The sequence below is a fragment of the Pan paniscus genome, chromosome 6 (assembly GCF_029289425.2).
Source record: "Pan paniscus chromosome 6, NHGRI_mPanPan1-v2.0_pri, whole genome shotgun sequence".
NCBI classification, from domain to species: Eukaryota; Metazoa; Chordata; class Mammalia; order Primates; family Hominidae; genus Pan; species Pan paniscus.
In genome coordinates, this window is record NC_073255.2 from 160,674,750 (window position 1) to 160,685,157 (window position 10,408).

General features: G+C 35.8%; 1 protein-coding gene across 3 annotated transcripts in view; it reads left to right on the forward strand.

Annotated features, from left to right (window-relative positions):
* Window positions 1-8,867, forward strand: part of LOC100989231 (hyaluronidase-4-like) — a 71,334-nt gene extending 62,467 nt beyond the window's left edge. For all 3 annotated transcript variants that reach the window (XM_003815469.4, XM_055115346.2, XM_055115347.2), the window contains one exon: window positions 7,950-8,867. In XM_003815469.4, the coding sequence (XP_003815517.2) occupies window positions 7,950-8,390 (441 nt within the window). In that variant the 3' untranslated portion in view covers window positions 8,391-8,867. The remainder of the gene's footprint in view (window positions 1-7,949) is intronic.
* The last annotated feature ends 1,541 nt before the right edge of the window (window positions 8,868-10,408 follow it).

Consider the following 10,408-nt stretch of genomic DNA (forward strand, 5'->3'; position numbering starts at 1 on the left):
AAAGGCTGACTAATATTTCATTGTATGTATATACCGAATTATCCTTATGCATTTATCTGTCAACAGACACTTGGATTGTTTCCATTTCTTGGCTATTGTGAATAGTGCTGCAATATACATGGGAATGCAGACACCTCTTTGAGATTGCAATTTCACTTCTTTTATATATCCAGAAGTATATATGCATATATACTGAATCATATAGTAGTTATTATAGTTAGAATTTTTTGAGGAATCTTCCATACTGTTTTCCATAGCTCTTGTACCATTTAACATTCCCATCAACAGGGTATGGGGGTTCCCATTTCTCTACAACTTCAACACTTGTTATCTTTTATTTTTTAAATAATACCCATCCTAACAGGTGTGAGGTGATAGCTCATTGTTTTGATTTACATTTCCCCAATAATTATGATTTTGAGCGTCTTTTCATATACCTGTTAGCTCTTTGTATGTCTTCTTTGGAGAAATGTTTGTTCAAGTCCTTTGCTTAATCTTTGATTGGGTTATATATATTTTTTGCTGAGTCATAGAAGTTCATTATATATTTTGGATATTGACCTCTATCAGACATATGGTTTGGAAATATTTCTACTATTCTGTAGGTTATCTCTTCATACTGCTGTTTCTTTTGCTGTGCAACAGCTTTTCAGTTTGATGCGTCCCATTTGTCCATGTTTCTTTTTGTTGCCTGTCCTTTTGGTGTCATGTCTAAGGAATAATTGCCAAGACCAGTGTCAAGAAGCATTCTCCCTATGTTTTCTTCTAGGAGTTTTACAGTATTCGGTCTAATGTTAAATAAGTCTTTAGTCCAGTTTAAATTGACTTTTGTGTGTGGTATAAGATAGGGATCCAATTTCATTTCTGGGGCTACAGATATCTAGTTTTCCCAACTCCATCTCTTGAAGAGACTATCCTTTCTCTGTTGTGTTCTTGGCACTCTTGTCAAACATCAGTTGATCATATATGTGTAGGTTTACTTCTGGACTCTCTATTCTGTTCCTGTGACTTGTATATCTTCCTTTATACCAGAAACATAGTGTTTTAATTATTGTAGAATTGTAATATATATTTAAATGAGGAAATATGAAGCCTCCAGTTTTGTTCGTCTTTCTCAAGGTTACTTTGGCTGTTCTGGGCCTTTTGTGGTTCCATATAAAGTTTAGTTTTTTGTTTTCTATTTCTGTAAAAAATGCCATTGGGATTTTGATGGGGATAGCATCAAGCCTGCAGATCACTTTGGATAGTATGGACATTTTAACAATATTAAGTTTTTCTATCCATAAACATAGGTTATCTTTTATTTATGTCTCCTTTAACGCCTTTTATCAATATTATGTAGTTTTTGATGTACAAGTCTTTCACTTTTTTGGTTAAGTTTATTCCTAAGTATTTTATTATTTTTAATGGTATTGTAAATGGAATTGTTTTCTTAGTTTCCTTTTCAGATGGCTCACTATTAATAGATGGAAATTCAACTAATTTTTGTATGTTGATTTTGTATCCTGCAACCTTACTGAATTTCTTTATTACTTATGACATTTTTTGTAGTTTTTAGGGTTTTCTATATATAGAACTATATCATCTGCAGCAAGAATAATTTTAAATTCAGATTCATTTTTATTTCTTGCCTAATTGCTCTAGCTAGGACTTCTAGTACTATGTTGAATAGAAGTGGTCAGAGTTGGCTGGATGAGATGGCTCATGCCTATAATCCCAGTACTTTGAGAAGCTGAGGGATGAAGGTTGCTTGAGGCCAGGAGTTCAAACCCAGCCTGGGCAACATAATGTGACCCCATCTCTACAAAAGGTAAAAAAGAAAAAACTAGCCAGGTGTGTTGGTGTGTGCTTGTAGTCCTAGCTTCTCAGGAGGCTACAGCAGGAGGATGACTTGAACCCAGGAGTTCAAAGCTGTAGTGAGCTATGACTGTGCTACTGCACTTCAGCCTGGGTGACAGACTCCATCTGTTAAAGAAAAATAATTAAATTAAAATGAATAAAAGAGAAATGATTAGAGTGAGTATCCTTGTATTATTTCTGATGTTAGAGAAAAAGCTTTCAACTTTTCATCATTGACTATGATGTTAGCTATGGGCTTGTCATACGTGGCCTTTATATGTTATGGCACATTCTTTCTACACCTATTGTTTTAAGAGTTTTTACTGTGAAGGGGTGTTAAATTTTTAAAAAGTGCTTTTTCTGCTTCTAGTAAGATGATCATAGGATTTTTATTTTTCATTCTGTTTATGTGGTATATCACATTTATTGATTTGTGTGTGTTGAATCATCCTTGCATCCCAGGAATAAATCCTACTTGATCATGGTGTATGATACTTTTAATGTGCTATTGAATTTGGGTTGCTATTATTTTGTTGAGGATTTTTGCATCCAGTTTCATCAGGGATATTGGCTGATAATTTTCTTTTCTTACAGCATCTTTGCCTTGCTTTGGTATCAGGGTAATGCTGGCATCATAAAGTGAGTTTGAAAGTGTTTCCTTTTCTTCAATATTTTTGAAGAGTTAGAGAAAGATTAGCATTATTTTTTTAATGTTTGGCACAATTCACTGGTGAAGTTTTCAGGTCCAGGGCTCTTCTTTGTTGGGAATTTTTGGATTAATGATTCAGTCTCCATGTTCGTTATTGGTCTATTCAGATATTCTATTTGTTTTTTCATTTTTAGTTCTAGAAGTTATATATACACACACATATATATTTATATATATACACATATATATATATACACACACACACATATATATTTATATATATGAATTTATTCATTTCTTCTAGGTTATCCCGAGTTACCTAGATAGTACACACAAAATAACTCTATTAATTTTCACAAAATAACTACTACTTTTCTAAAGCTGCCTTTGAGTATGGTCATCCATCCCACTGCTTAAGTGAAAATTCTGAGACCACAGCTCTTCCTCACTTCCAGGCATTAACCAACAGTCTCAGTTTCAGGAATTAAAATGTCTAGTCTTATAAAATATAAAAATAGCAATCTCTTTTCATTCAGTGTGACACAAATTAGGATGTCAGCATTGTTAAGAACAGGAGTCCTGTGATGAGACTGCTTGAGTTTCAATGCTCACTTTTTGTCACCTACTAGCTGTGTGACCTTGATCAAGTAATTGACTTTTCAATTTCTTTATCTATACAATGAAAGAAATAATAGTATCTCTCCTATAGGACTTTTATGAGAATTACACTATTGATATATGTAAAGCACTTAAAACTGTACATGGCAGATGGCAAGTGCCACGTAAGTGTTGATTATTACTTCTTACCTCTCTTCCCCTCACACCAGGCTTGGATCTGAGGTGTGGAGAAGAGGGGTATGGTGAGTTCTTTTGTTCAGCTAATTCAAAGATGGGTTTAGAAGATGGGGATGAGGATGAGAAAAGGTGGCAATATAATTTTTTTAAGTTTAATGACATTAGTAATTATCTTTCCTGCTGAAAGCCTTTTGATACAGCTGCCATTTAGTGGCTGACTTTTTCTTACATGAAGCGCTGCTGCAATTTGGTTACAGGAAACCCCCTTCTCCCCACAACTCTCACCACCACCTCCTTCACCCCCGCACATGACACCATTCTCTGCTTTGAACAATGCAGGCTTTAGCTACCACCTTGAAACTTCCCCTTTACTTCTTCCCCAGAAGTACCTCCTACATTCCCTTTGCCCTTGGACTTTTCAGGAAGATGCATGCCTGGCTACCTGTGTAAAGTCCACTTGGATCATGAAAATACTCCTATACCCTTGTTCTGTTAAATTATATGAAGGCAGGCCACTCCCACTGCTGTCATCTCTCCTCAGTGTCTTTATTCCAAGAACCTGTAGCAGAGCTTTGCGCATAGTAATGTGTGCTGAATAAATATTTGCAGAGTGAATAAATAAACATGTCAGCCTCCAAGCTCCCAGTAGTTCCCGTGGGGTTCTAGGACAGTGCTCTCTACTTCAAATTCCTTTCACAGAACATTCCTTCTGCCCTGATAATTTCTAGCCATTTATATATGCTGGAGATGGGTAAATGTCTCTAACTCCTTAGTTGTCAACCCCACTGTCTTCAGCTTTGGGTTTCAGGTGAAATCTCTCTCTCTCTCTCTCTCTCTATATATATATATATCTATGATAAATCTATATATATAAAATGTATTTAGATTTTTATAAATTATATGTAAAGTTCCTGTCTTTTTTTTTAACCACGTTACATATAAATGGTGTAACAGGTTTCCCCTAATTGAAGCATGTATTTGGGATGGTCTGATTAAATCCAAGCTGTCACATAGACAAAATTCTCTTTTAGATTCCTGATGTAAATCTTTAAATACAGATCATCTTTCCTTAGAGCAGCTGAAATAGCCATGTAATCACATCCAAGAGGCTGACAAATCCAACTCTAGAAGCAATAATTAAGGTTGATATAATCAAAACTTTCATAGTAAAATAGAAGAGGAGGTAGTGAGATGGAGAGACAATGGGTTATAAAGAATCTGGCTTTTCCCAAAGAGAGATCTGGCCTTTGTCCTTGGCTCTGGGTGGTAATCTGGGGATATCTTTGTTTAGGGTGGATATAGTCACACCTAATAGTTTTATGATAAGGGCTGACTATGCCTCAAGAATCAACCATGTCACAAAGGGTGAAACAATGGGTAGATGCTTCAAGCTATGCATTATCAATGAGTTGGAGCTTGAGTTGAACCACTTAGTCAATCAATCAATCATGTCTCTTCCTTTTTTGATTAGTTAGGCTTGTCAGATATAAATGTTTGATGGTTTTCTTTTTTTGAAGACCTATTCTTTATCAATTCAATTTTCTAATTCATAAATTTATACTTTTAACTTTATTATTTCTTTTCATGAGATTGCTTTCTAAAAAATTATTTTTCTAATTTCTTGAATGCTTGTTAAATTTATTATTTTATTCCTCTATGTTAAATAATCAAAACTATTGCAATAAAAAGTGTTACTTTTGCATCTAGTATTAGCATGCTTTAAAATGTTAGGACATTTTTTTCAGATCCAAAGACAGAGTAGAAGATAAACTTCCACAAAAAGGTGCACATTTCTTTGGATAAAGATTTAAAATTAGAAGCTAATTTTATATATTTAGCTAACGCTCCAGATACACTGAAAGTCAAGAAAGTTTGCCATAATGGGTAGAATGTCACTTGCTGGGTTCTGGGAAATTGGTGACCAGCTTCTGATAATGAGATAGAGATAGGAAATGCACTGATTCAATGCAGCAGGTAGCAACTAAGGTGGAGCTTCTAAGAGTAGAAAAATGACTGAGAAGATGCAGAGAGTTGGGGGAACAGGAAACATGGAAAAAAGCGTAAGTGGAAAGCAAGCCACTCAGTACCCCATCAGCTACCAGTACACAGTGCTGTATAGCTGAATGGGAGTCCAGGTGAAAGCCAATGCCAAAATGCCTTGTTTCTGGTTTGATAATTGGATTGCCCGGTAAACAGAAGCACTTATGACTAGGCATTGACATTGAAAATTACTTTGGATGTATTAACACATTTTAACATGTAGTATTCCAGTTGCTTTTATTTTTCTAATTAATTCGAAATTGTAATTTTAAAAATTTCCTTTTGGACCAAATTGCTACTTGGGAGGATATTTTTAATCTGTAAAAAACTAGGATTTTTGTGTCTACTTCTTTTATTATTGATTCCTATTTTACTTAATTATAGAGAGAAATATATGTATGCTTACTGTATTTAGAACAGATTGTGGAGACTAGTTGGGAGGCAATCATCCAGGCAAGAGCTAGTAGTGACCTGAAACAGAATGGTAGCAAGGGTTGAATTCTGGATATATTTCGAAGGTAGACTGAAAAGGACTTGCTGATGGATTAACTGTAAGGGGAAAAAGGAGTGATGAATAACTCCAAGGTTTTGCTCCTGAGGCACTGGAAAGAGGGAGTTGGCTTATGCTGAGATGGGGAAGTCTGGGAAGAGGGTCAGATTATGTTGGAGTACGTTAAGTTTGAAATGCTTGTACAACATCCAGGTAGAGATGTCAAGTAAATAGGTGGGTATATAATCAATTCAGGGATAAGGTCTGGGTGGTACACATTTGGGGGTTGTATTTAAAGTAATGAGATAGGGTGAGCTTATCTAGTGAAATAGTACAGCTATAGAAGAGAAGAGGTCTAAGATTTAAGCCAGAGGCACTTCAGTGTTAAATGTAGGAAAGATGAACAGGAGCCAGTAAAGAAGACTGAGAAGGAACATCTAGTGAGGTTGGGGATAAAACAGGGATGTGATGTTCTGGAAGCTAAGTGAAGAAGGTATTTCAAGGAGGGTGGCTGCAACAGAACAGGGAATGCCCAAGTTGAAGTTGATTATATTTGCCAGTGTTCTGTGTTGTCTTCATTTGACTCCTGCCGACCTTTGTCTTTCTTGGTTGCTTTTTCGTCCTTCCTCTTTTTCCTTCCCAACTGCCCTTTTCCCCTTCCTTCTTTCCTTTGCTTCAATTGTTTGCCTGCTTTATTTTATTGTGTCTTTCTTAGAAACCTCCTCAGATGCCTCAGACAAGGAGTCTTGTCCTGACTAAAAACAGCATGTGTTTCTAAACACAGTATGAGACTGCCTCCGATTGAATGTGCCTGTAACAAATAATATTGCTTACATGATCTTCAGAATTTGCTATTGCCAAAGTGCTGGCCTTGTTCAACTACCTGTCAATTAAGAGCTTTATTCTGCCTTATGACTTTCAATTTGAATCTCCCAAATCTTTACCAGATGGAGTCACAGTTCTGGGGCCTCCTCTTACTGAGAAAATATCCCACTGTTCTAAGCTTAATTGGTTTTTAATTATGAATTAGTTTTAATATTGATAAAATAAATAATTAAATGCTAATAGAAAACTCAATTTATGTTATTAATTAATCTACTAGAATTTTTCCATGGTCCTACCTGTATGGATCAAGGCAGACATTTATCAAGATTCCTGCCAGGCTCTTCTGGATTAGCTGATTATATCATTTCAATTAGGTTTGCCCATCCTAGCTGCACAATGTGATCATTAATCTGTAGAAGTGTGTCCTAGAGTTAAAGCCCAATGCTATGGACACACCAATGAAATACCCAATGGTAGACTTGTGGGAAGACATTCTTACCTACTATCATTGGACCCTATATACAATGTACAAGTAACACTAGCATTTGGTGTAAATAATGATCTTTTATATTCTACCTGCTAAAAACTGACTGATGGACAAGTAAAGTATGTTATATTTATATTATGAAATACTGAGCAGCAATTAAAATGGAAAAATGCTACATGTATCAACATAAAAAATGGAAAATGTTAAGTTCAAAAAGCAAATTGCAAAAATATCCTACATGATTATATATACGTAAATGTTTAAAAAGCACAAAATAATACTCCCTCTTGTTCATAATTACACACACACACACACACACACACACACACACCTCTAAAAACGTGTATGAGAACTCATCAACTTTAGGAGAATTGTTATCTCTTCAGAGGTAGGGAGAAGAATAGGATGACTTGGTAGTTTTTGAAAAATCTGACCTAATGTTAAAATATATTGAGTATCAACATTGAAAATGTTTCACAATTAAAGTTCAATTTTAACAAACCATCCCCATATTAATGATATCTTTTAAAAGTATCACTACAAATATATCTTTACATTAAGGAACAGTCTTTACTGGGACACTGTGAGATCATCTTCACCTGGAAATGATACGAATTTGGTTGGGTCATAGTCTTCCCAATTAAAGGCATGGCTCATTACTCACATGACCCTATAAAGGCTTAGTCCCTCCTTTAAATAGCTAATCCACACAAATGCTCCTCCTCCTCAGCCTTACCAAATACAGAACTTTAGGCATTAATACTGCCTGGATTATGGAATCACACTTTGAGAGTGCTTTAAGTAGATTTCTGTTTTTCCTATAGGAGAACTGCTTATCTGTGCAGCAATCTGTCCGAGGGCCTTTGGGCCATTATGCTGTGAATGTGACATCTGCAGCCAAGCTCTGCAGTCAGAGTCTATGTAACAATCATGGAAGATGTATTCGAAAAACACCTGAGTCCTCCTTCTATCTGCATATGCCTGAAAGCAGTGGTAAGAAATATGTTCTAAACAAGAGTTTCAGATTCATCATTTCTGAAAATAATAAACAGAAGACAATAACAGACATGAAGAATGGATTTGTGTGTCACTGCTATTACGGCTGGCATGGACCGTCTTGTTACGATCACTCTTCAGATCTCCTAAGAGTGATGAATAAGGCTCCTACTGTTAGCTTCAATTTATTAGTTTTTCTCAGTATGGCTTCTTCTGTGATTCTGCTAAAAAAAATTTTAGCCCTTACTACAATGCCAATTTTTCCTTGAAATACCAAACAGTAGCAAGTGTTGATTTTTTTCAACCTCAAGCCTCTCCCAAAATACGTATTGACTTTAAAGTAAAAAATAAAAATAAAAAAGTTAGTCATTGATGCCACTCATTGATATAGCAATTATTTACTGGGTGTTTACCTCATGCAAGGCAATAGGGAAAAGAAAGTGAATATACCTGCTCTCAGGGAGCTTAAATACTTGTGGGAAAATGAACAATGATAAATAAGCAATAAACAAGCCTGGACAACATAGCAAGATCCCATCTCTACAAAAAATGTAAAAAATAGCTGAGTGTGGTGGTGTGGACTGTAGTCCCAGCAACTTCAGCCTGAGGTGGGAGGATCATTGAGCCCAGGAGTTCAAAGCTGTGGTAAGCTATGATTTTGTGACTGCACTGCAGTCTGAGTGACAAAGTGAGACCCCGTCTCAAAAAAATTTTTTTAAAGACCCAATAAACTAACAAGCACACATATATTTGGTGGCTGCAAGTGCTCTGGAGAATAACAATGAGGGGTAAAATGAGTAGGGAGTGTGAGAGAACACTGGAAATGTAAGAGAGTCAAAGCCTCTCTGATGAGATGTCTTGAAGGCAGGAGCAGGTCACAAATAGATCCGAGGAAATGCATTCTTGGAATAGGGAATAGCAAATGCAGAAGCAAATCGCTGTTTGCACTCCAGTAATTGGGGATCCCTAAATATTACAAGTGATCATTTTCTCAAGTTAAAAACAGATCATGAAAAGCATTCAGGTTTTGTCGTAGTTTATTTTAACTTGAATAATTTTGGACTTCCAGACTGTAATACTTTGTCAACTGTCTCATAAAAATGAGTATCATCAATTATGTCTTATGCTGAGATGAACATTTTTTTCTAAAATAAAAAATCAAAATTTAAACTCTTCCTATGCCTATGATAATTTTCCAAGAGAAATTAGTAAAAGGTACACCTGTAAGCAAAATATCTTATAAATACCACAAATCACTTTAGCAAATAAAACCTATCTTCTAAGATAAGAGGTAATATCTGTTAGAAACCCAAAGAGGGTTTATTTCTGTCCTGAATAACCTGAAAAATGACACTTTTATCTACTCTATAGGGCAGTATTGTTTCTTACCTCGCATTATTGTTAGAAAACAACAACAACAACACAGCACTCTTTATCTGGACATAAACTTTTTCATGGGACACCTGTTTTTCCCAGTCTCTTACTATTCCATACAACCCACAATTTTCTGAATCAGAAGGAATTTATGTCTTCATTTCACAAGCAGTATGTTATAATCAGTCTTTCTGGTCTTTAGTAGATTCATGTCATGGCTATTTTTATATTGGAGACATTCTTTACAAAGTCTTTTGACTTTATCTTCTAATTTAGACTCTCATCTTTGTCTCAAGATAATTTGCTTTCAATTTTTTTTTCAAATAGTTAGCTAATTTTCACTGTTCAGTTATAAAATTACTATTAGATAGATCTTGGCTTTTCTACATCTGAACCCTGTGTTGCTTTCCTCTCACATTTCTAAGTCTTTGTCTTTTTTGCCTCATATTATGGATTTGCTAACCTCTTTTTCTAGAATACTAGTTTGTTCTGCGCTTTCAATGGTTTGGCAATGGTTTATTAGTCCCCACCAAAACTCACATTGAAATTTGATCCCAAATGTGGTGGTATTAGGAGGTGAGACCTAATGGGAGGTGTTTGGATCATGGAAATGGATCCCTCATAAAGGGCTTAGTGGCATTGTTGTGGTACTGAGTTCCTGCTCTGGCAAGACTGGATTAGTTCTCATGGGAATGAGTGAGTTCCCTTGTCTATGGGTTGTTATAAAGCCAGGCTACCCCTTGATCTGCTTCCCCTTTGACCTTCTCTGCCATGCTGTGATGCAGCATGAAAGCCCTCACCAAAAGCCAGGGCCATGATCTTGAACTTTCCAGCCTGCATCTTTTCTTTATAAACTACCCAGCCTCGGGTATTTGACTATAGCAATGCTAAATGAACTGAGACACCACCATAT